At 40.0% G+C, this 27,851-nt stretch overlaps 1 protein-coding gene across 1 annotated transcript in view; it reads left to right on the top strand.

The window, feature by feature from the left end:
- The window catches only part of JAG2 (jagged canonical Notch ligand 2), a 68,358-nt gene that overhangs the window by 18,223 nt on the left and 22,284 nt on the right, over window positions 1-27,851 (top strand). Inside the window, exons 3-7 of the mRNA XM_054634979.2 lie at window positions 7,661-7,715; window positions 14,331-14,585; window positions 15,323-15,383; window positions 26,020-26,150; window positions 26,538-26,657. Of these exons, the coding sequence (XP_054490954.2) occupies window positions 7,661-7,715; window positions 14,331-14,585; window positions 15,323-15,383; window positions 26,020-26,150; window positions 26,538-26,657 (622 nt within the window). The remainder of the gene's footprint in view (window positions 1-7,660; window positions 7,716-14,330; window positions 14,586-15,322; window positions 15,384-26,019; window positions 26,151-26,537; window positions 26,658-27,851) is intronic.

Below are 27,851 nucleotides of genomic sequence, written 5' to 3'. Positions count from 1 at the left end.
TGTGTCACAGAGGAGGTGCCTAGAAATGGCATGGGCAGAAGGCATTTGCAGTAAAACAGAAGTGTTTCAAGAAAACTGACAACTTATAGCATCAATTGCTATTAAACATTGATATTCTTGTTTCTTGCTGGAAAATATCAAGAGAGGCAAGTTATAATGAGAGTTCTGAGTAGCTGAATTTTAACTGATTGTTTTGTTTTGTTCTGAAAGTATATGGAAAACAGATGATTTCTAAGTCAATCCTATGGTGTTTGCTGAAATTTAAGTGGCCACAGTTGGCAGCTCGGACTTCATAGTTGGAACTTAATCTCCCTGAACAGAGCAGAGATGTGTACATGCTGGAATCAGGGGAAGGGGGATGGATAGGGTGGGGATGAACAGCAGACAGCTATAAAAAGCAGAGGCAAGCATTGCTGCTGTTCCCTTGGACTAGCATTACTGCTATGTGTGTAATGGTGAAAGGCACTGCTTTAAAATAGGGAGGGGCTCTTCCAGGAGCTGAGAGAAGTCAGCAGATGAGCTCTTCTTCAGATGAAATCCTCCCATGACTGCTGCCTGGTCACATCTCCTGTGGGTTTTTTCAATGAGAAGCTGATTACTTGTTTCTGGTGCTGTGAAAACTGTTCTTGGGGTGCCTGTTTCCTTTTTCCTCAGGGATGCTGCTGCCCTGGCTGCAGCAGCTGTCTGACAGGTGCTATCAGAGGTCAGGGCCAGTGCTGAACCAAATGTGCCATCTCTGATTTGCCATTTGTCACAAGGTTGACTTGGTTGAGATCTGCTTTGAGTTTCTGTCTAGAGTGCTAAATTACAAGAAAATTGTGGAATCTTTATTCCCATGGTTTAGCTTCCCATATGCAGATGGATCTCCTGAGGGCTCTCATTTTGCTTTTATGTGGTCTGAGGTGACTGTATTAATGACCTGCCTTGAGGAGCTCCAGTCTGTCATGGCATTTTGGGCTTTTGTGAAAATGGTTCTGTTTCCTACAGGCAATAGTCAAAGCTAGTATTTAACTTGTGATGATTTTAAGAGCTCCACAGCCAAAATGTTTGCTGTTCCTTGATATATAAAGACCCCTTCACACTGGGAAACTCCTGCTGCATTCTGCCACTGCAGAAGGATCAGAGTATCTTCTGAAGATCTTACTACAAATGTGTTCTCTGGTAAGATATGTCAGGATCCTGGTGGTTTGATCACCCTGGAGAGAAGCACACTGCTCCTGTTTTGTAAAACACTAGGGACTGCCAAATAGGTGTCGTAATACCCCTTTGAGTCCCTCCTTCAAGTTGTTTTATCTTTCAGATGCATGCAGCTGGTTGTTGATAGGATTACCTCCACCTAGTTGCTGGGTAATTTTCTTTACCTGAAGTGAGTCTCTACCTGGGTGTTAAATTTGATCTATTAACTCCAGGACTGACTCTTATTCACCTGTTGTTTTTATTTGTGCTCTTTTTGCAATGAAATTATCTTAATAGTCTAGATTTCCCTCTGCCACCCCCACATGCACACACACATACACACTCCTCCAGCTTAGGTTTTGCTTAGTTTGGTGGAGGAGTGGAATGAGTGTTCAGACTCATGTAGGAGGAGATATCAGCCTGTTGTCTGTTAACCATGGCAAAAAATAGCCCCTCTCACCCCTCCCTGGTTTTGCAGACTTCCTAAAGATTGTCAGGTGGGGCTAATTCACAAAGAGCTCCCCTCACACAACAGTAGGGCTCCAGAGTTTGTAAACATCATCTTGCTTTTGTGACTGGGCCAAGAGGAGTATAACTGAAGTAATTGCTCTCAAATAGAAAACTTGAACTTGCTCAACTGCTTTCTGCTATCTGCTGCTGATGTTTGCAGGACTCTAACGCAGCTTTCCATTCCTAATAAGATGGGGTTATTTGGCCCTGGTTTCCAACAGGAAGATTTAGGACTCACTATGCTTACTCCTTAAATGAAAAATGAAGATGTAAAGGATGGTCAGCTTTCAGATTTTGGATGGTGACTGGTCTCTGAATTCAGCAGAGAAGCTTCTTGCATGCAAGTGGCTGAAATATCCTTCAACTTTCAGAAAAAGCCTTCTACCCTGTCCCTGGCCCCAATCCCCATGTTCCCCCCTGAATGGGGATGGTTTACTCCTTCAGTAAAGGTCCCTATTATGGCTTTATAATGTCTGTTTCTAAAAGATAAACCTGCAGCCCTTAAACTTGTATTCACTGTGAGTCCTAGATCTTCTCAGAATCTTTCTTCATTTTTTTCCTTATTCACTTTCCACCTCTGGGTTATTCATGAGGAAGTTGTATGAACTTGCTGCAGAGTTCCTGGGGAAGGAAATGGAATATGCTTGCCTTGAAGTCAGCTTTTTCCATGGCAAGCAGACTGCCTGGGGGAGGGGGAGAGGTGCTGAAACAAAAAAAGAGGGGAAAGCCCCCAGACCTGTGCTTGTCTCACTTGGCTCAAAGTTTCTTATGAAAGCAAGTGTGAGAATTGACTGTGCTGGTCAAGACTTGGTGGACTTGGCTGTGAGAAATATTGGTGGTGGCTTGTTCCAGAAGTTACAAAAATTAACCTGCAGTAAAACTAGTGATATGCTACACAGTGTTTGGACATTTGAAAGGTTTGAGTACACATGTTTCCTGTGCTTGATTGAGGTTTGAAAAGAAACAGTATTTACTGGAGATGACACCCTGCATTTGCTGTGTGACTGTAGAACAGGAAGATAAGGTGGGCTTGGGATTTGCTTAGGAGCAACACTTTTTTCTGCTTCATAGCTGATTCTTAAAACATATTTCTGTGTAGACAATACAATCAGTCCTTTGATTCATGTGAAGTTAATAACTTTTTGCCTGTTAGCATAAAAGTTACAATAGAATGTTATTGATGCAGAAAACTTCAAGTATTGATTTCAGCTCACGCTTCACCTTTGGCATTTTTCAGACTGTGGGTTGGAGACTCTTAAGTTCTATACCTGACTGAAAATGCTGTCACCAGATTGATCATCTCTCTTGGGATGAAAATTCTGACATGACTGGTTTGCCAGAAAAAAACCCCTACCTTTTGAATGTTGATTTGCAGATACCAAGGCGATAGTAACAGTTCATGAAAAGACAGTGCCAAACCAATATTACAGGTCTTGTTTCCCCCCTCCCCAGAAAGGAGGTCTCTGGGATAGTATGGGGAGTGTTTTGTTTAGTGTAAACAGAGGAATAATGCTTTGAAGTTGCTTGTGTCAACACCAATCCTGAGGAAAAAAAAACACAACTGAGGCAGCATCACCAGGATCAACAGACTTAATTTGTATCTTTCCAAGCTACTTGGCATATCTGTTTAGTTAACTCCTACGAAGTGCCTCTTGCATAAGCTGTGCTCTTCTGCAGAAGTGCACTGATGTTTTTCTGCCTTGTAGCCTTTAACATCTTCTGAGTTTTGATGTGATGAGCACAAATGATGATGTTGTGTGTTTAATTCTTTCAAAAAATCACCAGAGTCAGTAGATTCAAGTCTTGTTTCCAGTGCTGTATGTTCCATACCCCATCCCCTCCCCCTCAAATCTGTGCCATGGTCACTTTAACATTTTTTTCTAAATATTTTGCTAATACTGGTTGAAATGAACAACAGATAATACTTCACAAAGCTTTTTGTAGAGATCAGAGCAGACTGGAATATACATGTCCTGCTGTTCTATTAGCCTAAAGCAAGAGTTGTGTGCAAGTTAAAGCAGAAGGTATGGTGGTGTGTGTGTGTGTGTATTATGTGTCAGGCTTATGATTTTGGGACATTTTTAGGATACTTGTGTAGTGTTTTTTTTGTTAGATTTGTGCATGAACTTGAGCATACTTACATCAACAGTCTCTGGAGAACATGTTCTTAAATAACTTTCAAGCGAGTCTGTTCATATTAAAGATACATCAAAAAGCCAAGACACTGCTGGATGATGTGAGGGGTTAAATATTTGCTGTATAGGTACTCCTTGGGTTCTGGACCAGAGCTAAATTAATGCAAGTTCAGTTGCTGATTTCTGTAAGCACAATTTAAGAAAGATGTCAGGTGTCAATGTCTCTGCTATAGAGGAGTTACTTGCAGCTGGTATCAGTGGATGTGGTGGTTAGTTTGTGTTAAGACTTTCTGTAGAAGAGTGCAGATGTGACTAATGTCAGCTGATGGTAGAGTTTTCATAAAATGAGTATGGCCAGTGTGAAGCTGAAAATATGCTTTAAAATTTATATGAATTAGTGTTATTAAACTTCAGTTCTTACTCTGGTTATTAGGTAAGGTTACACTCAGGGTGAGTATATGGATGTTAAAATTTCCACTAATAAATCATTTTAGTAGTAAAATTGAGCCATAACTGGGAAGCTCTCAGTGCCACATATTACGAACATATTTAGTAACACAGATGCTTTTTTGCAAGTTTTCAGCTGTCATTTTACAGTGAAGTGCAAAATTCAAAGATGTGTAAGCAGATCTAGTGCAAGACTTGGTACATGTGGTAGTGGGAAGACTGGGTTTTTTGAACAAGTGGGTTAAGGACCAGTTTTCTCTTTTGAGGTGCAGTAGTTATGTGATGATCCATTGCACTACCACAGGGAGGAATTCCTCTTTCAAGTTATTGGCCAGCTGGAGATGAGGAAGGGTGACAGGTTGGGTTGGTAACCTTGACTATCTTCTCTAGAGGTAAAATAGCCATAAAAATCAGTTTTACAGCTGCATTCTTGCTATGTCTGTTTGGGGCTTTTAATGGGTGACTGTGTAACTCATCAGAGCAGAAGTTGCACAACTGAGAACTGTCCCAGCTGAAACTGACAGTCCAGTAAATACACATTTGTCTATCAATACTGTGTAATGTCATTTGATTAACATCTCTAATCTCCTGCAAGTGTGACTGCAAGCCTTCCTGAAAGGTTACACTCCAAATGCTTGCTCATGTGTGAACAGCCAAGTGCCAGCCTGGTCACCCATAGAAGTAGACACAGGGAAGTGAAAGGATTTAAAAGGCTTTGTCTTGTCTTTGCTGTGTAGGTTCTTTAAACTCATTACAGGTGGGCTGTGGCTCTTGACCTGAGGGAGGATGGTCAAAGCAGATGCTGGGGACCAGGCCTGTGGGACCTGGGGCTTACAAAGCCACGAGGAGGCAGCATGAGCTGTGTGGGCTCCTCCACATTTTGGAGGAGCAGCTCTGCACCAGAGCCATAGCTGCTCATAATGTGCTATTAAGTTTTTATAAGATCGTAAAGCAGTATTTTCTGCTCCAGAGACTATGCCAGCTTAGACATGAGGTTTGCCACCAGAGCTGTGGGATTTCTTGTCTTAAGCATCTTAAAATGCTTATTCATCCTGATTCACACTATCCAGCGTGATCATGCTGGAACAGTGCTTTGCATGGAACTCTTTACCCATCAAAATTCTTTAGCATCCTGAGCACAGATACAAATCTGCTTTCAAATGGTATGATGGGAAAGCATAGATGACTGGTCTGTTTCCTAAGACAGCAAGTCCATCTTGCATTTTTTGCTGCCTTTTGTGGGCAGTCAGATGTAACAGCCAATTTGCAGTAGGAAAGACCAGCCCTTATATAAGTAAATGGACATCTGAAAGCACTTGAGCACTGGTCTATACTTCTAATACAAATCAATGGAACACAGGAAAACTAAGGGATATGTTAGAAGGTAAGTAGTTAAAAGTGGAAGATGTGGATAACTTTGGACTTTGCATTGATTTGCAGAATTTTGGATTAGTTAATAATTTTGATACAAAATAAGGAGACGTGCTGTTGCCAGAAGATGATGTTTGGGCAGTACTATATAGAAATTATTTTTTCAACAATTCAATCTATGGGTGTTTTTTTCAGGTAGCAGATAGGATTCTACTGTACTCTGAAAACACTACCTGCAACCCCTCTTCCTATCTGCTTCCCTAAGTGTTGAGACTGGGGAGTGCAGGGATTTGGAGGGTGAAGCTACTAAAATGCTCTGCTAATGTTTGTCTTTAAAATTGGGTGGAGTTGAGCTGTGCTATCATAACTCAGCAGCAGAACCCTTTGCTTTCTCAACTCATCTCTCAGTTGTTCATTTGCAAGGGCAGTACAAGCTCAAGTATGTCTCTGTCCAGTGTGGTCACTGCTGAGCTCCCTTTCCCCTTCCTTTCTTTAGTCTAATCTAAATAGTCACCACTAAACCTGTTTGTTTCAGTGATGTAAAATCATCTTCCCTAGTATATGTCTGAACCTGAAAACACAGTAGAAAAACTTCTTTTCAAAGGCTGACTTGTGGTTTGTATGTTAATGTAACTGAGCAGTGGAAAATAAGCACTCAAGTGCTTTAGTTCTGAGTAGAATGATCTTTGCTGTAGTCATGGAAGACCTCAAACAGAGAGCCCTTCTGCTTGGGGTGCTGCACTGATCCTATTGTTGCTGCTGCTCTAAAATGGGGAGCTTTCAGTGTTATGATCAACTCTCCTTGGTGTAGAGTTGGGGGTTGTGTAAAGTACATAGGGAGCTATCTCAAAATAAAAACACACTTCTCTTGATGTAAAAGTAAACTAATCCTAATGACCCTGTGCAAGATGGCTGAATTCTTACATAATCCTCTTCCAAAGAGGGTCCTTGCAGTTTCTTGGCTGAATGTCCCCATACCCATGTGGGTTTATAGATCATTAGGCTGTGAACTGTGCACACACATCAGGGCTTGGCTCTGTATGAAGATGTGTATAGGAGGATTTTAGGATAGTGGTGCAATAACTCTTTTCTGTTCTTGATGGTTTTTCCATGATTTTGAATATATGTAATCCTCTCAATCTTACTTGTAGCACTTGGAAACTATCAAAGCTTAATGGTTTGACAGCTATTCTTGTTCAACTCAAAGCACTTAAAAATTACCTGTATGCATAACTTTTTTCTAAATAAGTTTAGTATTTGAATATTAACGTCTGCCCTACATTTTTGATCATAAACCAAGAAAAATGCCTGAAGCCTTAGTTTAGTGAAGTAAAGGCTTCTTGTTTTTTCTACATCATTTAGGAACTGTCTGAAATCATGGGTTTTTTCTTTCCTCAGGGAAAAAGTACAATGCCAGGTGTGCTTACTGTAATAATTGTTTTTGCTGTGTCTTTTGTAGTTCTGTTTTTATGCTACCCTTTCATGAGAAAGAAGTCTAAATTTCTGATGGATGCAGGGTGAATTGTGTGTTTCTTCTTTAGATATGTTTTTCTGTAAAACAGATCTGGTACAGACTTATCTTTCACATGCTTTCTAAAGGATGGCTCTCATTCCGTTTTAGGGGAGGTGGTTCAGTTGTTTAAGTTTTAAATATCCCAGCTGTTTCCCAAGGTTCAGAACCTCATTTCATTTAAACCTTTTAGGGCTGCTACTGAAAAGGGTTACTGTGGCTAAGCCACAGTGGGAGGAGAGTAATAATAATTCAGTCCTTGATATGTGTGTGTGTGCATGGAGTGTTTTTGTTTTGCTGGTAGCATGGATTGTCCCACAATTTCCAATGCAGCTATATTTCATGCTTTTGAGAAGATGCTTTCAAGGGCTTTCACATGACAACAGAGAAGTGAAATTTGCTACTGGTTTCAGCTAGATTTCTTGTAGCAGTAATATCTGCTTATTTCAAATCAGTTTGTCTGGTTATAAGTTTTTTATTACTGTCTAACTGGTGTCTTGTTTTTTTTCAGAGGTCGTTCACATTAATATTAGAAGCATGGGATTGGGATAATGATACAAAAGCTGGTGAGTATTTATGTAAAGCTTGAATTTGTACTTATTCTGTGCTGTATTTGTGCAGACTGGGGAGGGGGGAAATTGTATCCTGCTGCAATCAGCCATCCCTCCAGATCAGCTCTAGGCAAAGCTGTTGTCTGAGAAAAGGGCATGTACAAATCCAAAGAGTGAGTATTGGGTTAGGAACTGTGAAAAGTTATTGCTGTATAGGAAAAAGAATGGACAGTGTAACAAAAGGGTGTAATTACAATGACTTTTGATAATTAGTTCAAAAAAAAGTTTATAAATCATGCTAGGCTTTATTTTTTTAGAAAAAGGAAGATAATTTGTAGAGTTGCGCTTCAAATTCTCCTCAGTCTGCTTGTGATCACGCTATGCAATAATTTCCATGATCATGTGAGCAATTAAGCACTCTTGCTCCCCATAAGGAAAGTGTACTTCATGTTTTTGTTGAAATTGTTCTAAATAATGGGAGGATCCATTCTCTGTTTCTCCTCAAGTACTGGAGCTTACCTTGCATTTTCAGTCTGTAAATGCTAATACTCAGTGTCAAGGCAGGGTTATGGATCTGAAGTGAGAGCAAGATTATTTTGTAAGTATTTCAAAATCATATCAAGGTGCTGATTGCCATAATGCTGCTAAAGCAGGACTCCACCTTGAACCTACTCTTTGTAAATGGTTTACAAATATGTCCTAAAATAACCAATGCTTCTGGCTACAAGAGAAAAATGTACCTCAGGCTTGCATTTTGGTTATTGATGGACTCTTTCATTTCAGTTGGAATCAATGTAGGGGAAGGTAAGTGTTTGACCATTAAGATAGTGAAAAGGTTGCATATGTCCCAAATCATCATCAAATTCTGTATCAGTAATGATGAGTTTTAGTTTAACTAGTTCCTGAACCCTTCTGCTATTAGAGTTAACCTTGTCTTGTTTAACAGCTCCTTTAGCCTTTTTTCTATTGGCTGTGTTTTCTTTACATCTCTGTTAATGTTGCTGCAGCCCTTCAGCTGAGTTTGTCCACAGCCTTCTTGAATGGCACTTCCTAAAGTGGGGCGTGGTATTCAAAATGAGATCTCGTGTGCTGAGCAGAGTAAGCCCAAATCTTGAATAAGTTTAGATATCCTACACAGTAACAGATTGGAGGAATCCTCTTGAATGCTTTGCTTAAAATACACTATGTGATGTTAATTAATTTAAATGGTTTTCAGCTTTGGAATAGTTTATCTAGGTACAGCTAGTACAGCAAATATTAGAATATTCATGCCCTAGTTACAGAGGGCAAATCAACTCATAAGATTTTGTAGAAAGGACTGAACATGAAGAGACAGCCTATCCTGTAAATCATCTGTATGCATTCAAGTGCTGGATTTCATTTTTTAATGAGCTTTGTAATAAGTAATAGTATTGTAACCATTCTGTTAATTTCTTAGAATTTTCTGAATCCTCTTGCAGATCTGTAGCTTTAAACCCCAGATTTCTTTTGAATACACTTGATAAGAAGGCAGTCATCTCAGGCTTGTGTTAGGTCTTTGTTATGCTTTTTAGCTTAACAAGCTCTAACAAATCTCTTTACTTGCGTTCTTTTTTTTTTCCCCTGAACTTGAGGCCAACAGGATATAGAGTGTTTTCTGGAGGCCCAGTGTGCCATCTCCTTAAATTAACAGTTTCTATGAACTGTGGGAGAGTATATAAGTGTCAGATTACAGTTTAGCTCTATGAGAAACTGCTGATGGAAAGTGAACTTCCCTTTAATTTAGGCTGCCAGAGAGAGGTACTGCAAAGTTGTATTGCAGCTGAAAGCTTGAAGGCTTGTCAGGTGAATTTAGGAAGGCTTTCTTGGCCTGTAATTTGGCAGAAGACTAGCAAAGTGCTTGTCTTGGTTTAATGTTTCTCTAGTCAGTTTTCTGGTTCTGTTATAGAGATGTGTTGCTTTGCTGTGCTTCAATTTAGATTTGCATATAAGATTCCTGGGAAGAATTCCTTAATGCTGAAGGTTTTCTGGGTTTTTTTTTGAGGGATCTTGGCAGTAGGTTTTGCCTTGTGAATCTGTCGAGACTCAAAAGATGCTTCAATTCAAAGATGTATTTTTTCAAGCACCACTCGACTGCCAAACAGACACAGATCAGTAAAAATTCAGATGTTAGAGAAGAGGAAAGGGAATACAGCAGCTCCTCCAGAGAAAAGACCATATCTGGTCCTGGAGGGGTGAAGTGAATGTCTGTGGAAAGCTTAACTCCCTGTCAATCCTGAGTGCTGTGCTGATCTGGGGATCAGGTTACATGTATCTTCTGTTGCTACTGTAAGATAGATTAATCAAAGTAATTGCCAGAGTCTGTTTATAAACTGATTAATTAGTTCTAGAGTCAGGTTTTGCTTTCCTTTAATGGGGATGAGTAAGGCTGAAAGTTAAAAGTAGGGTCTGTGTTCCAGCTTGGACTCTAAAGTGGGTATTAAAAACCAAAACAACAGCAACAACAAAAACAAACAACAAAACCCAAACAAGACAACAAGCAAACAAAAAACCTCCTCTAAAACCTAGAAAGAGAGGCTTCCAGTGAACAATTTGAAGGTTCTAGAGCATTAGTCATTGTTCCCTCCCTGTGTCCAAGCATCCTTCATTCTTCTTGCACTCAGTGAAGGCAGGGGGACTCAGAGCTGACCTGTGAAGTTCCATCTCAAGAGCAAGTCTGCCACAGCAAATGTTTCCCCTGTACAAATTCCTAGAGGGTCTTTCACCCCCAATTCCTGAACTGCTGGTGTGTTTTTCTCCTCCTGTGTGCAGCAGGGTTGGCTTGGGGGTAAGCTTGTGGCAGTGTAGTGTTACCACTTGTTTGCTTTGGGAGGGTGGAAGAGGGGGAGAGGAAACTGGCTTAGATACAAAGTCACTGCAGAGGGCCTGCTCACTGTCATCTGTCAGCAGTTCCACTTTCCAGGTAAGTCACTTGACCTGGCAGACTTCAGCAGAGCTCTTGGCAATGCCCAACCCAGCCCTGCCTTGACAAACAAGCTGGCATCTTCATGTAGGAAGTAACTTTTTCCATTTGATTCTGTGTCTGCTGCAGGCATGCAGTGGTTGCTTTGGTCCTTCCCATTAATCTGTAGGAGACTCATCTGTCCATAGTGCTCCAAAGATATTGCTGAAGAGAATGTGCTTCCTGAGATGGGCACCTCCTGCTCCTTTGGGTGTGAAGTTCATGTGATGTCACTGTCTTGTTCCCTTACAAACAGCTACCAGCATCCCCTTTTGTACAGCCCTGTGGGGAATGTCTGACCTCTGCAAAGGTTGGGATGCTGATGGGCAGTGTTCAAATTTGTTAAATACTCTTCAGACAAGGCTTTCTCTTCCAAAAATCAGATGGTCTGGGAACATTAATTAAAGAACTACCTTTTAGGCATCATCTCCTTTTATGCAAACATCTGTCTCACTATCTGCTATTCTAGAGAGGCTTGTAGAAAACTTGTTAATCAAGGAAATTGCTTGGGGGCTGTTTTTGTGTATGTAAGTTTGAGTCATGAATGATGCTTTTTTGACCAGTAACCAGAGAAATTCAGTTGTGCCTTTACTGAAGGCTAAAAGTAGTAAGTGTGAACCCCTAAGGTGAACTTCTATGGCAAAGTCAGATGCAGGCAGCAAACTTGTGTCATCAAAACAGTTAGGTGAGAGAGACTGAATATCTTCAGACACGCTTTGGTATTGTGGGGGAGGAAGGAGAAACCTTGACAAACACGTTCCTCCCTGTGTTTACAGATCTCTCTGGAAGATGCACCTTCCTATCTAGGATCAGTGTTAAATTTGAAGTTAAACAGAACTCTCATACTTAGTCTGGTATTTAAGAATTTAGTATTAGAAACGAAATGGCTTGGAGCTGCTTCCCTCATGCCTTTTGTGGCTCAGGGTAAATGATTTGGCTTGCTTATTCAGGCTGTTAAACCCTACTTACACTGATACAAGCTTGAGGAAAAACCCTTAAGACTCTGAATACATTCCTTTTCAGAGGAGCTTGTGAAGATAAAGTTGGAGTGTTCAAAAAGATAAAAAGAGCACTCTTGGGTTATTTCCCCTGTTCTTGACCCCTGGTATCAAGAGGTCTGTTCTGCATAGGTATATTTGCAGTAGCTGTAATGCTTGTTCCAGTTAACTGGGTCTGATGAATCTCCATTAGCCTGAAGATGCCTGATAAGAATTTTATTATATGAGCCACTCCTTTAATCTCAGGACCTGTTCTTCAGTCCATCTGATGCACTTAGAGGAAACACTTTCACAGCAGTGGCTGCAGCAGCTGTTTATAAGGAGCCTATGTTGCTTTTATAGCAGGAAAGCAGCTCTGTAATATATATTTGCTATTTGTTTAATTTTCCTTGACCATCCAGTGATTCAGCATGTTTTCCTTTATAGTTTCTCCATAGTCAATGGAGGAAAACAAGATTATTAAAGGATGCTGAGATCTGCTCGTGGAAGTGGTGGTGTCACCATCCCTGGGGGTATTTGAAAGATGTGTAGATGTGGCAATGGGGGACATGGTTTAGTGATGGCCTTAGCAGTGCTGGGTTAATGGTTGGGCTTTGATGACCTTAAAGGTCTTTTCCAACCTAAAAAATTCTGTGATTCTAACTAATCATTAAACTTTCAGTGGTGACTGGTGTGATAAATATCCCGTTGGTCAAAAATAAAATGAAGGCAGCCTTTTCTATCTTGCACATGGTGCTGGATGACAGAGCAGCTTATGCACAGGAATGAGAGTTACACTGAGGCCTATTCCTCTTCTTTATCTTGGCCAGCCATAAGATGTTTCGTGCACTCTAGTCCAAGCAGGCATGACTTACAGGTTATGCATGGCAATACCACTTTTAATAATAAAGCAGAGAGATACTGTAAGATCTTAAAAACTGGAGTACCTTTCAATGCTTAGTTAAAAGGGATTCTTTTTAAGTTCAGTATTGTTTTCATTTCAAGAGGAAACACTTTTATAGAAGCCAGCTTGGAAAAAGATGCCAAGAGAGCAAGATACTTTGGAGAGCCTGATACTTCTGTAATTATTCTTTTCTCTTAATATTGCAGCAGCTGAAAACACTTTGCTAAGAAATGCACAGGATTCCTCTAAACTGTCAATAATGTTCTGGTTGAGAAACAGTCACTCCTTGGGTTTTGTTTTCTAAACATATGAGGGTAATGAGCTCTAGAAAGCAACTGGGTGGTAAAATGGATTTGCTAAAGGTGGTAGCTTAGTATTGCTTGCTACCAGCTTGGCTCGTTCTATATTATTAATAATTTGAACTTCAGGCTTTATCTCACTATCATCTCAGCCTCTTGCTGTGTGCAAGTTTTTGGTTATTCATTTCTTTTAACATGTACTTTACAGAATCTTTATTTAAAGAAAATGGGGGCTGAAGCTCTGAGCTGGTAATATTATAGCTATTTCATAAATGTGTATGAAATTAATATGTTCAAGTGAAGCTTCTGTACCTTTTTCTCATCCTTGAATAGTGTTTGTAGTCAACTTGCAGTCACCCAGAAAAGCTGTACAGCAGGGTGGTAACAGATTTGAATGAGGAACTCATTAGAAAACTCCTGCCACTGGGGTTGCTCACTGTCTGCCCTTACCCTCCCCCTACTGAGCTTTGCTTATTCTCAGTATTTGCTGAAGCAATTTTGTAATTTCATTGTACTGGCTATAATTGTCTCACCTCCTGGTCTTGAAGCTTCTATACAAAGAATTACATGGATAAAGATACAAAATGAATATTTACGTAAATGAAAATGCTTTGTGTTGGCAGTTTCTGTAGTGTTACAGCCTGGAATCCTCTTTTCTCCTGGGATGTGTAATTCTTCATGCAGGATTGGCCTCAGTGAGTGGAGCCTGGCAGTAGCAGAGCTTCTGCTTTCCATGGGGACTAGGCAGGATGCTCACAGAGTGTGCTGCAACAGGGATCATAGTTATCAGGAGTTTCCCTGGGGTTGATGATAAGGAGGATACAGAGCTGGGAATGGCCCTTGACACTCCTGGGTTCACTTGTTTATTTCTTCTCAAAATGTCAAACACTAGCTGTCTAGTGTTCTATGGGATGGTTGTTAAAGGTGTTTTACCTTTATTGTAGAGTGAATAATGAAATGGAAACAAGCTAGTTTATGTATATAATGCAAGCCTACAGGAGCATTCACTATTGCTCAGTGATTTTGCAGCAAATTGAATATATTGTGTTTTGCTTTATTTTTTAAGTGAAACTCGCAGCAGAGAACTTTATCTCAGCTATGAAATTATGCAGATCTTGCAATTTTATAAGAACAAAAAGGAGGCAAGAAGAGCCTCAGATCAAGATAAAGCTGCTAGTTGTCAGCATGTGGGTGTGGTATGTTTGGCTGCCTTGAAAAATAAGCTATTTCCTATGGATTATGTTCCAGGGTTTTTTAATATTTCCTTTGGGACACTTTTTTAAATTGGCCTTCCTGTAATGAACTTTGCAAGGCAAAGGAAAATTCAGTTATACAGTAGATCTTTATCATCTTAACGTTTTCTTTGCTTGGTTTTCCCTTAACCAGTTGAGTACTTCTGATTGGATTCCACATGTCATTGTGTGCTATCAAACTTAACCCCCTGTTGAATTTACCTTTCTTTCCAAAAAGGTGAAAACTTGTTAATAGAGCGAGTGGCACATGCTGGCATGATCAACCCAGAAGATCGATGGAAGACCCTGCAGATCAATGGTCCTGTTGCCCACTTTGAAGTGCAAATAAGGGTGAAATGTGATGAAAATTACTACAGTGCTCTGTGCAACAAGTTCTGTGGCCCTCGAGATGACTTTGTTGGTCACTACACTTGTGATCAAAATGGAAACAAAGCCTGCATGGAAGGTTGGATGGGAGAAGAATGCAAACAAGGTAGTAAAACATCCTTTTACTAATTGATTTTATTCAATGGTGGTATTCTTTCAAAGCAAAATGAGGCATTACATCTGTTAATGTAAGATTTTATTGAAGTGATATCATCACTCACAGAGTAGACTTCAATCCTGTAAAAATGCGCCCATAACACTGTTTCTGCAAATGAAACAGTTTTAAGTGTAAAGTGTGCAAAGCTGAAAGCTTTTTGATGGTTCTTAATGGGAAGAGAAATTCAAGTGTAGTTGTGTCTTTTAATGTACCACTCAATCAAATATCTCAGCATTTTACCTCCAGTAATTAGTGCTAAAATTATTTAACATACTCTTCTTTCTGCTGAGGGCATTTTGATTTTGTGTTCTGTTCCTTTTCAGTAAAAAGCTTGTTAATGATGGGAAGGACTGTTTTTACAGCTTACTCAAGGTCATGTATCACTTAAAGTTTGGGATTTCCAGCATAATACTGGTCTTATACCAGGTTTTAAAAACAACTGCATTTCATAAAAGCTTGAGTGCTGACACTCCTGCTGCAAAGCTTTTTGGCTGTAATGGTGCTGTGTTCTGTGAAATAATTCTCTGGAAAGAGCAACTATTGGAACATGGCAGAAGGCAATCTGCTTTGCACACATAACAGACAGGCTAAATGACAGGAGCCCTGCCTGAGGAGCTCCAGATTGCTGCTGCACTAATGGGTACCTGGCTGCCCAGACTGATGCCCAAATCTTTTTGTGTCTACAGCTGTGTGTAAACAAGGATGTAATTTGCTCCATGGGGGCTGCAGTGTACCTGGGGAATGCAAGTAAGTCTGCATGCTTGAGTATATTTTTTTGGGGCGGGGGAAGCACTGATGTCTCAAGTATCCTCATTGTATATTGCTACTTTCCAATAAGTCTACTTTAAAATGGAAAAATTCTGTACAAGAACATGGATGGAAATGGGTTTGAAGTAGATGTCATGTGTCTAAGAAATGCATATACTCTGAACTGTTTTGTGATGCTATGCTATTTTTTGCCTATATAGGACTAAACAGATTTGCTTCATGTAGTTCAAAATTGTGCCTTTATTGAATGAGAAAATCAATATTTTTTTATTATTTTCAAAATCTTTAGGAGTTTTAATCTCTATATATTTATTGCTCTCAAATGGAAAGGGAAAGCTGGCTCTTTGGACTGTTAGATGGGCAAATGCTCAGAGTCCTCGAGCACTCAATATACATTTTGATCACCAAAAAATAAATGTTGCTTTTCCAAGAACAAAAGGGCTTTAGTAATAATAGAGATACAGTAACAACCCCAGCCTAAACTTTCTACCCCAGGTAAACTTTTGGTCCCTAAATGTGAGAGAACAGAGTGGAATGTTCCCTTAACTTTGTGATGCAGCTGAAGTAGACTGTGATAGCAAGGGCAGTTGATTGTTTTCCTGTAGAGGTTCAGGCATTCAATGTAGTAGGTCAAGGGGAAGTGGGTGTTATTTTTACTCTGTTGAAGAAATGGGACAGGTCCACTTGCAAGTTTGGGATCCTGTGTAAGTTGTTGAATTTATTTGTGGTCAGAGTGGTATGCACCATTGTAAGGGTGGATTCACATGGTGGTTCCTTATTGAGTTGTGTTGAACCTGCTTGATTGGAATGATGTCAAACTGAGCTGTGGCTGCCAGAACCCCTGAGAGCTGACAAATACCACTTTGTGACAAGCTGTGACAGTTTAAGGCAATTTGGCTTCATCTTTCTGTCTACTGTAGCCTCCACAGAAGTGGCAGAAATGGGATGCAGATAGTCCAGCTTAGCTGGGCTTAGGGTTGAGCTGGGCTTGAGATGCCAGTTCATGAACTGTGGTAGGTGACATGTCCCATCCTGCTGCAGAGCCTCATGTTTTTAATACTGGGGGATGGCAGATAACAAAGCAAACCTTAAATCCTTGCAGCACAGAGTGGTTTCTTACTGCCCTGAAACTTCCATCAGATGCTGCTGACTTCTTAGAAGGTTTGTTGTGTTGTAGCACTCTGGTCTGACTGAGAGCAGTAAATTTCAAGTGCAATGCTTCAGTTTGTGTGTGGTTTCACTTCTCAAGCTATAAAAATTCCTTTAATTTTTTTCAAGGAAAATGTTTAAATGATGGCTTCCCTTTTGTGTAAGAATATTTATATATAAAGTTATTTGTCATTTTTCCATATCACTAAGTATCTTCCTTGTGATTTCAAGTATCGGGGGCTCCTACTGCTGTTGGGTATTTTTTGTTACAAGTAGAGTTATTGTTGAGAGCTGGGCCAGTATCGTTTCTGCCTGAAGAAGAAACACTCCTTCCCTTGAGCCTTCCAAGAATGCATTTGTTCCCCTTGAGAGCCTATTTTAATGAATTTTGATTCATGTAAGGGTCTCTGGTGTCCTGTAGGTGTCAAAGTAGCATCCTAGGAGCCTCTGAATATTTGCTTTTTGAATGTAAGAAGTCTTTGACTAAATACGTAAAAGAAACAGATTCAAACAAATACAAAGCAGTACCTTTGGTTGAGGTTTTTTTTTTGAATGGGGGTTGGTGTAGTTTCCTTTTTGACTTCCTTTTCTCTGTGATACCAGCTGTATGTGAGAAGGCAGAAGCTGGAGAGGAAGAGGGAAGTTTCAAGAAGGGAATATAAAACCTTTCAAGCTGAGAGGCTGGGTGCTGTTACCTTTTCAAGGGGGCTGTCAATAGGTGATCTCACATGGCAAAGCCTTTTCTTGCAGCCTGGAGCTGATGGGAAGAAGCATTTGGGGTTGTAAATGCAGGTGTTTCCTTGCAACCCACCCAGCTAAACTGAGCCCACAAAAATAACCCTGAATCTACTGAAGAACTCTGTCCAGGTATCTCACTATTGTGATGGGTGATTCTCTCACCTGAAAGAAAGTACTGAGGGAAGGAATAGTGGATTATTGTGTGCAGTTTACCTCATTTCTTGATGCCTGTCTGCTCAACTCAGAGCTGTGATCAGCAAACTGAAGGACAACAGTGGCTTTTCTCTGTGTTGCCACTCTTTATAATATTGCAGAGAGTTCTTAGCTGTATCTTTAATTGTGATTTGGTAGCTGGAGTGTGTTCACACACAAGCTTTAGATTGTGTTTTTAAGTATTACTTTTTCATAGTTATTAGACTATATTGGAAGTGTTGCTTGTAACCAAAATGGATAATACTTTCTGTAGAAAAATGATGCTGGCCTAAAAATAAACAAGGCTTACAAACATGACCTTTATCTTCAGCAGTACAAAGGAAGCTGTTATTTAAAAGAAACTGCTATGTTTGGTGCTATTGAATTTTAATCTAGATTCCTTCATCCTGGTTTCTGGACAGCTGCCACTGTAATTTAACAGGTGAAAACAATGTCCTTTTTTAATTCAGAAAGAAAATGAAAATGTGAGAAAAAATATGGGTGTGAGGTAGTTGGGAACCAGCTGGTGCCAAAAGCTACTTAATTGCCAAAACTTGCAGTGCTGTTAGTAAATAGAAAAGCTGGAAAATGGCTTCCATCTTCAACTTGCATAAATGTGGAGGTAACTTAGAGGTTCCAAGGCTTCAACCAAGGTCTCAAGATCTGTCCTCCATCTTTTATGTTCCAGTGTAATTTAGAGTAATTCTTGGATTAAAAGTACACTACAATCAGAAGTAGCTGAATGACCTGAGACTGTTAATAGAGGCTGTCACTTGTTCTGGGTGTGCATCATCTGTTGGTCAAAGTCATGCACCTATATGCTTTGAGAAAGTTAGTGTTGAGATGTTTTTCCATTTCTTCTGAGTTTACATCAAATGGAAAATAACTAGGGATTACCAGAAATCTCAAAATGACCTGGTGTAGGAAATGCTTTTGTGGTGTGGCTGGGTCTAGGTGTTGTGTTTTTGTCATTGTAGAGGCAATTCAGCAAAAATAAAAGTTTCCTGAATAAAGATGAAAAAATACATCCTTGAGGAAATCAAAGGCAACTTAGCTGAATCTTGCAAGGATGGAAGAATGCCACCATCCTAAAGAGGAAAGAAGCCAGTCTTTACCCACAGTGCATAAAGAAAGACAATAAACTTTGGTCTGTAGTGGCAGGTTAAATTGTCTTTTTTTTTTTTTTTTTTTTATTGATTTCACCAGGCCAAAGAAGTAGGAGGGATTATCAAAGACACAACATTGCAGAGCCTTGATGCTGGTACTCTTTGTATGTTTTTGCATCATTTAAAGTGCTTTGTTAAATCCCATTAAGCTGTCTGGAGGAGAATGAAGTTTGATCTAATGGCTCATATCTGGCTTGGGTTCAATGACCTCATGAAATTAGCAGAGTTGAATGTAAAGAAACCACCAGTGACAGTCTCTTTCCTTGATTAAAACTGCTGAGCTGGGTATGTTTGGTACCACTCATAAGCTGTCACTAGGCTTAACAGCTCAATCTTTCACTTCCTTGTTATCCAGAGTGGTATGGCTTTGGTTGAGGTCCAGATAGGCCTCATATCTGGCTTACATTGTCATAGCCCTGCCAGGATGTGGTATTTTCAGAAGTCTTTCTACTTTTCTCATTGCCTTTGAATGTTGGTTTCTCATCTGAAAACAAAACAAGAAGAATTGAATCCCTAACACTGCTCAGCTGTGTTCTGCAGCCATGGTAAGAGCTAGGTTTTGTCCTGGGAAATGCCAGTCTTACTTTCCACAACTGATACAAAAATTTGTTTAGAGTGAAATGAATTAGAAATGGGATCATTAATAGTACTCTAATGTGAATTCTGTGCAAGGTGGACAAAAGCAAGTGTACTATTTTTAAAGAAATTTCTAAAATAAGTTAAGGTTTGTGTGGTTTGAACTGACTTGTTCTAGTACTATATGTGACAGTTTTAGTTTTACGGTTTTGGTGATTTTATATTTGTTTGGTTTTGTTTAAACATGTACCTTATCTTTGCCCCATGGAAAAAGTTTTCTCAAGCTTTCTGTCCAGTGCCATGCCTTTTGTCGTCCTTGTGTTCCCCTTCAGCAGTCCTGCAGTGCCTGCAAGGGCTGTGGGCATCTCCCAAGTGATTTTGCTCCCTTCATCTGTCACTTTACAAGCCAGACCCTGCTCAGCTGTTATCCAGTACTTTCTTTAGAGATGCAGAAAAGCTGGAGCTGCAAAATGAGCTACAACTACCTGGAGTATTGGTGGTGTAAAAAGTGTTCTAGTGAGTCTTTGTTAAATCTTGGACTTCTCAGAGGCTATCCAATATCACTGATGTCTCACTTGTGGTTTGTGATGGTTGGGTGGATAACATGTTTAACATCAATGCTGGGGAACTCTGTCTAAACTTTTTATTTAAAAAAAACCCAGCAGCTGGATTCTTGTAAATTCATTCTTGGATATAAAGTGATCTTGTGAGGCTTTTCAAAACAGGTTGTTATTGAAAGACTGTAGAGGACTAGCAAAAGGTCCTATGGAATTGAAAGAAAGGAATAAAATTCCAACTTCTAAAAATTGGGAGAAAGTAAGAGGTGGGGATCTCTCACAGGTGTTCCAGAATGGAATTATTAGAAATCTCATAAGCTGCTCTGAGCAGTAAACTAGAAAAAAATTTTGTTTGGACAGTGTGCTTAGCTGCTTTGGCATCTGACCAGCTCAATTCCAGCAATGCTGGGCTGCCCATGTTCCCTAAAAAGTGTGAGGCTGCTGTTTGGCTCTGCAGGAATGCACTTGGTACCATGACTGGAACCTCTCCTGTCTCCTCTTTAGTGTAAAAGATCCTATCACAGCTTCAGGTCTCCAAGGTCTTGTAAAAGTCTTACCATTGCTGTGTCTTTCCTCATGTTGAGTTCTCCTGCCTGCTGTTACAACCAGTGTTGCTTTTATTTATTTTTTTAATGTCCTAGTGGTGAGCCCTTAGGGAATGTTGGCAAGCCTTTCACAAGTAGACACCTTAAGTTAGACAAAGAATCTCATGTTTTGCTTCTTTATTGGTCAAGGAACTGAGGCTTGCTCTGCATGAGTGGGTTGGAGGGTATAGAACATATCCTAAAGGTGGATCTGCATCCAGGAGCTGTGAGTGGGTGTGCAGGAAGTAAAAACATGTAGTGCTTGAACTTGTGTCTACAGCAGTGTGGGGAGTGCAGCTGAACTAGAACAGTAGATCAAAGCAGTGCACAGAACTCAATATCACACTCCAAACACTTCAGGACTTTAAATTTTAGACTCTCTAGTCTGTTCTTGTGGCCTGAATGCCTGTTTGCAGCTGGAACACATTGGGTGTGCTCCTGGCATACATTGTCTGATGTTACCTTAGTTTAACCTAAGAGGAATCCAATTCCTTTGTTCCAAAACAGCTCTGTGATGTGAACTAACACACCAGCAACAGGAATGATCAGGCAGTTCACGTAAAAAGCATGTTCCTGGTGTGAACTAATGCAAATACAGGCACACCCTTAGAGCCACTTATGTAAGTTAACTGAGCAATGTTTTGGCTAAAAACTTTTGAACCATCCCCTCTTTTAACTTGTTCTCAAAACTCTACAAAGTACTGGAGTGAGACTGTTAGCTTTCAATAACTTCCTTTATTAAAAGAGAAAAATGTTTGTAGGGAAAGGTTTATATCTTTTGGTGTGATAAGAAGGCTGGGGCTGAGAGGAAAAGATAACAAGCTTTCAGGTAATTAATTATTTGAGCTCATTAATGAGTATGTTTTCCTTTGCTATTCACAAAATTATCTTGCCTATTTTGAAGGTAGGAAAGTGGGCAAAGTGTTTCTGTGACAAGTTTTAGTGAATGAGTACTGTACTGCTTATTAACATTGAATCCAGATGCTCAGAATTGTAGGATCTAACAGCTGGGCAATATTGCTGCCTGCTGTGCAACAAGTAATCTCCTAAAAGTTTAAACAGACTTTCTTATGGTTATTTTAAGTAAATAATTAATATAAAGCTATTGTTCTGGCCTATGCAACACCATCCTGTTCACGTCACTAGAAAATTTAGTGGTTTTCTATTTAAGAGGGCTATTTTCCCCCCACCCCTGAATGATGCATTTTGCTTCTGCTCTTAATGTCACTGTTTTTGCTTTGTTTTCCTGTATTGAGTGTTTTGGCCCTAGCTTTCACTTGAAACATGATTGAGAGAGGCTCCTTCCAAAAAGTCTGCTTATCAAAAGGTGTAAGAATACCTCACAATGATGTTGTCTTCTCTCTTTGTGTGATGAGCAGTATATCAGTGAGGTGTAACCTGTGATATTTAATGGCTTGAACCACAACCTCCCTAGGATTTTTTAAAATTTATTTTTAGGCCCCATATTCTTGCATTGACTTCAGGAATAGATTTCAGTTTGGTGGTTCAGGTGTATTAATGCATGAAGTGCTGACAAAGCTCTGTAAGTAGGTGTAGAACAGTAATAATTTAGGTATCCTCTCATTCTCATGAATTACGGAGCTTTTTTTTTAAGGTTAACCAGCATAGATTAATCATTGGATGAGGTGTGCAATATGAAGTTTCTCAGTTGAACTTCCTGCACAGAAGGATCAGGACTCTCAAATAACCAGAACTGGGTGAACCAGGAGAATAAAGCATGTATGAAGATAATACAGAAGAGCTGAGTTTAAGCTGACCACTGAGGGCATCCTGACTTTCTGCTGTGGTGGCAGAGGCATCCTCCTTTTGGATAAGGAGAAGTTAATCATTCAAGGTGCTGAGGAGCCATGGTTCACAGACCTTCAGGATCTGAGTACCTCTCTTCACCTTTCCACATCACTTCTATAATTGCCACTGTAGGATTTGACATAAATTTATGAAGTTTGGGCAACATTTCCAGGGTCATGTAGTCCCCTCTTTGCCCAAGGAGGTCTAGTTAGACCCATCTGGTTACTTCCATCTGGTTTGGAAATGTTCAGTTTCAACCTCGCTCTTACTAAATAATTATAACCAACTTCCTCAGAGGAAAGCGAAGGCTACTGTCAGCTTTTTCCTTAATTATATCTCTTTCAGAAGAACATAAGGAAAGTATATTTCTGTAGAAAAATCCTGTATTTGACTTGATAAGTTTTGTTTTTTAATGACCCAGGAAAAATAAAAACCCCAAATGTTCTGTTTCATGCTTTTTTACCCACTTTCCCCTCTCTCTGAGTACACATGTGCCTGTGAACTCTGTGTGTTCAAAGTCCTGACTTTGAACTGTGTGTAGTGATGAGTGCTTTTGTAGGATTCCCTGATGTTAAATTTACCTCTTTAAATGCACTGAAATTTACTGTAGAAAGTCCTTTCTCCTGAGATTTAGCTGTTTGAAGCCCCGCTGAGCTGAATTATTGTGGCTTTTTCTGCTTGACAATGACAGTAGTATTTTTTTCTGCACAGTTGCAGTTTTTCTAATCTGACGATTGAAGGGTTGTCTAGAATTTTTGCTAATGTTAACTCCTGCCACCCCCACCTCCAGCCTTTTGTTTGAATTCTTATTTTTCTGTTGCCCCCAGACTCTCATCTAAGGAAAATGGAAGCTGTGAAGTGTGCCTGTAGAATTACCAGATCTCTTCTCCAAGTTGTTGGTTTCAAGATAACCAACAATTGTTCTTCTCTCCCAATTACACTCTGTTTTAGTTGTGACCCAAGGGGATGCTTTAGTCTGGGAGCAGATGCCTGTGCTTCAGCCTTCCATCAGGAAGTTACTAAACTGTAACAATCTATTTATGGTAGTTTCTTTGTACTCCTAATAACCCAGCAAGGGCTAAGATTAAGCCAGGTCTGATTTTTGTTTTGCGTGTGCTGGATTGTGAAGACAACTTTGAGCTGATGAAGTCAGCATAGGGGAAGGACAAAGGAAGTAGAATCTTGATTCCAATAAGAATTTTCTTTGTCTGTTGAACAATGAGAATCCTTATAGATTCTCTATATTTGGCTTTCTTATTTTGTCAGATGTGAAAAATTTAGAATTGCTATTTAGTTGATTCTTGACTGGGATGGGAGGGCAGGGAAGAAGTAACTTTAGCCCACTATTAGCTGCACTGACTGTTTCCTTTTGGTTTTTGCACAAGTGATTGGTACTTGAAAAGGAATTCTGGTTTGAATTTTTTGGGGTTTTTTTCCTAAATGATGTTGAATTTGTGTTTGTACCATTTGGGCTTCTCATAGTAAATCATTAATAATTTTCATCTTTGTTTTTTTTTCTTGATATTTTTATCAGAAATGACACATCCGTACCCATAAATGACAGAGAACATACCCATTTCTGAGTTGGTTTACCTTTATTGATCCCATCTTGCTCTTGGGGTGGGCTGAGATCCATATCAGCATTATCTTTTCAGAAGGAAGTGGAATTAATGCTGCTCTAGCACCTGTTAATGTAGGATGCGACCAGACTTCCTGTTCAAGAGGAAATCCTAATTTACTCTTCCTTGTAAACTGAAGGCTGATCAGCTTACCACATAGTAACCTTTTGACTTGTAAACATTGTGTTCTTTTGGACTGCTTTTAGCCTCTAGAAATTATTTCCCTCAGGCATGGTGGTAACTTTAATGCTAAACTTTGACTGTGTTGAATATCATGAAAAAGCAGCAATTTTTTTTCTGCTGAACTAATTTTGATGTCACCAAGCATACCTACAAACTCAAGTAGGTGCTTAAGATGCCTTCAAGTTCTAGAAGATGGCTGTATTTTTCTTTGCACTCTTAAGCACCGCTGCAGTGTCAAACAAAGAAACTTGTTATCCATGGGCTATGGAGAATAAATTGAGTTACTGTGATTATTTGCTTTGTGATGCAGACTTTCAGCTCTTGAAAATGCTTGTTGTATGTGGGTGGGGAGTTGGCTCTGGCTGGGATAGTCATGGTGAATCACTGGCAGTAGTGCCAGGTTTGGCATGGATGAAGATTTGGGTTGGGGCCAGTAAAGTAAGTTGCAGTGCTTTTTTTATTATTACCATCCTCTGAAAAGATTTTTCTGTCCTTGAGGAGGAAGGAAGAGATCAAATTTAGCAAGAGCAGTATTTGTTTCCTCTTGCTGCTGCTGCAGCCAAAGAAAGAGGCTTCTAAAATATGAGTGTTCTCCAGGCTTCTGCCAGCCCTGCTCAGAGGAGCAGTTGAGGCCTCTGGACTGGGTTCTCAGCTGAGGCTCTTCTTGGAGATCTTGGAGCTTTTCAGGGCAGGAGCAGGTATTGGGACAAGAGCTCAAAGTAGCTCTAGAACTTGTATGAAAAGAATGGTCTTGCAGAGACTCTGCATCTAGATTCCTTACTTCAAATGTAAACAGTAAGGGATTTAAATACTGTCCTGCCATCACAGCTTGATCTGTTCCTCTGGGGATTGATCCAGGTTACTGAAAGTGGAAGGGGATTGATTCACAAGGAACCAAGACTCCTCATTTATACTTCTCTTCCTTTTCTTCTCTCACTGCCCCCCCCAAAGACTTAATTTATTTTCTGCTCTTTTATACTATTTAAATCATGTGGACAATAGAATGGTAGTGGCAAATCTAAAAAATGTAGTTTAATTTCTAATGCTTTTTTTTCCTCTAGGCAATAGGGCTGGACTGTTATGCATGTGCCCAACTCTCATTCAGTGTGATCTCTTTGTTGCTCGTATGTTTTTTGAATTCTGTATAAGAAATACACTCTTAACAGACACAACATTTCTTTTGTTTGCCCAAAAGAGCAAGCTTATTATTTCTTGGTACTTAAAATATGTGTGAAATATAAATATGTTTTAAAAAATCACCCCCCCCCCCCTTATTAGTTCAGATTTTAATACTTCCCTGTATCATAAACAGTTGCTTCTTTTAGTGGAGTTCTGATACAGATTAACATAAAGATACTGGTCTCAGAAGAAATCTTGTGGGGAAATTTCAACTCTAAACCAAATGAATTATTAATGGCCTTTGTTTCTATTCTCACTCCTCCTTTCTCCAAAGAATACTTTTTCCATAGTGCCAGTAGAGAACACTGACAATATAATGGAATAAATCTGTGAAAAAAGGTTTTTTTGAGAAACCAGGCATTGAGAAAATTGTCAAGACTGCTGCCTTTCTGGCTGCCCTGGCCTTTTAAGGCTGTAGCACTCTAGAGCAAATTGGCTATTATCTTGAAATCTCTTTTCACAGAAAAGCAGAGTGCTGCTCAATGCTGTAAGCCAGCAGTCTCCTGAAAATCAATTTCAGCTTTTTGTATCAATCACAAGTTTTGTCCTCGTGTGAGATGATTATGTGAAGATGGGACTTCTTGTGAAAGACCGACTAATTCATGTCCAGTTCTCATAACGTGTACTGCTTGGTGGTGTTTGTTGCCATTGTGTGTAACACATTTGAGCAGGATGAGTTCCCATAAAGGATGTTCAACAGGACTAGTTGTGTCCCTTCTAAACAGGATAAAGTTTTGTTATCTGTTGCACATTGAACAGTTGGCCTTGTTCTTGGGAATGGTAAGTGTAGTGTTGTAAATACATGTAATGCTGATGATGAAGCATCATGTTGCTAACTTTTAACATGTGAACTTACATCTTAGGTGTCATTATGGTTGGCAAGGACAGTTCTGTGATGAGTGTGTCCGCTACCCAGGCTGTGCTCATGGGAGCTGTAATGAACCATGGCAGTGTAATTGTGAAACCAACTGGGGTGGCCTGCTCTGTAACAAAGGTACTTAACATTAATGTACAGGAAAAATAAGTTAAGTTGCATGATTAACTGATAACTCATTAACCCCTTTTCTTTTCTGCTAGTGTGCAACTACCCGAGTGTTTCTGTGCCTTAATTCTCGTGTGGCAGATGGTGCCTAGGCATCAGAAGTATAGGAAGTTCAAGACAAAAGGCTTGGAATTGTCCTGACTCTTCTAACTCCTGCAGTTGTCTCTTGTTCATTCTTCCCTGTTCTGTGGATAGTTACCAGATCACAGGCTAGCCACTGGAATATGGGGATGATGTGGGTTGAAGGATGTTCGAGCCAGAAAGGCATCTGTGTGACTGAGTAGGGACTGAAATGGTGTGATCCGTGTTCCCTGCTGACTGGGTCTTTTCTCTGTGCAGATCTGAATTACTGTGGGAATCACCACCCGTGCCTGAACGGCGGCACCTGCATGAACACGGAGCCGGACGAGTATCGCTGCGCCTGCCCCGACGGCTACTCGGGCAAGAACTGCGAGATCGGTACGTGGGACGCCTCTCCTGGGACACTGCCTCAGCGCTGCTGCCTTGCACTGGGCATGTGCTCCACCTCTCCTTTCTGGGGTCTGAGCCTGGCTGTTCAAAACATCACCAAAGACAACAGAAATGCCGCACCAGTCTCCCTTTAGATAAGGCTGAGACTATTTCTTCCCTTTAACTTGTCTCCCTTAATCCAAATATGCAGTTGGGCTGTAGTCTCATGAAATAGGGAGAGCCATATGTCTAACCTGTTGCCTTACTCCCTGCTGCCCCTTTTCTTGTCTTCTGGCTTGCTGGCAAGCATGCATCTTTTCCAAGCTGGGGACCAAGAAAGGTGGAAGTGATGGACACTTCAGTTTCTGCTCTGATGTGGGGCTTTGGCCCCATTTTTAGTTGGCTGAATGTGTTGACTATGCTTTTTAATTAACTGAAACTTAATCTTTTAATGTGGGACTTCTGATACATTTGGATTAATAATGAAAAGTTAACTATTATGGAAATGTGCTCAGACCCTCTTACAGAGTCACCTTGATCAGTCTGAACAAAAAGTGTCCTCCTTGTGCCTGATGGCAAAATGGAGGAGAGCATTTAAACCACATTTGTGAGGAAGTATGGCTTTGCCTTTTAACAGATCTGTGTCTTGAAAAACTGCTTCCTATGTCAACCACAGTACAAAGATAGCATGTTGCTTTTTTCTATCTGTGTATGTGTTACACAAAGACCAAAATGTTCATGTTCTAGGGACAGTTTTTGTCTCTGGAGACTTTTCTTGGTTATTTTCACTTTGGAGGTAAATGGACAGTGTGCAGTTTCTAGTTCTTTCATATTTTGCTTCATATAGTGGTTAATTGAATGCTCTTTTTCTTTGTCATGATGCATTGTTTAATCCTTTTTTTGAAATTTGATATTCATAGCTTCTCACTATGAATTTTGCTGTTCCTTGATAGTTAAAATTTTAGATGGAAAGAACTTTTTTTTCATCTTCACTGCTTGGCCTTAATCTCACTAAACTATTATCAGCAGAAGGTTTTTGGAGTTAATCAGGATGTAGATCTTTGAACTTCCTAAAGCTCTATGTGGTATTAAAGATACCATCAAAACTTAAATTTTGCTTCAGCTGTAGAACATGATGTAAAGTTTAGGCTAAAATGGAGGAAATCTTGCCATAGCTTGCCCTGAAAGCTGTGGGGGAGTAGC

This window comes from Agelaius phoeniceus, chromosome 6 (genome assembly GCF_051311805.1).
Source record: "Agelaius phoeniceus isolate bAgePho1 chromosome 6, bAgePho1.hap1, whole genome shotgun sequence".
Taxonomy (NCBI): domain Eukaryota; kingdom Metazoa; phylum Chordata; class Aves; order Passeriformes; family Icteridae; genus Agelaius; species Agelaius phoeniceus.
The sequence above is the reverse complement of the archived record's forward strand: the minus strand, read 5'-3'. Positions and strand labels throughout refer to the sequence as shown.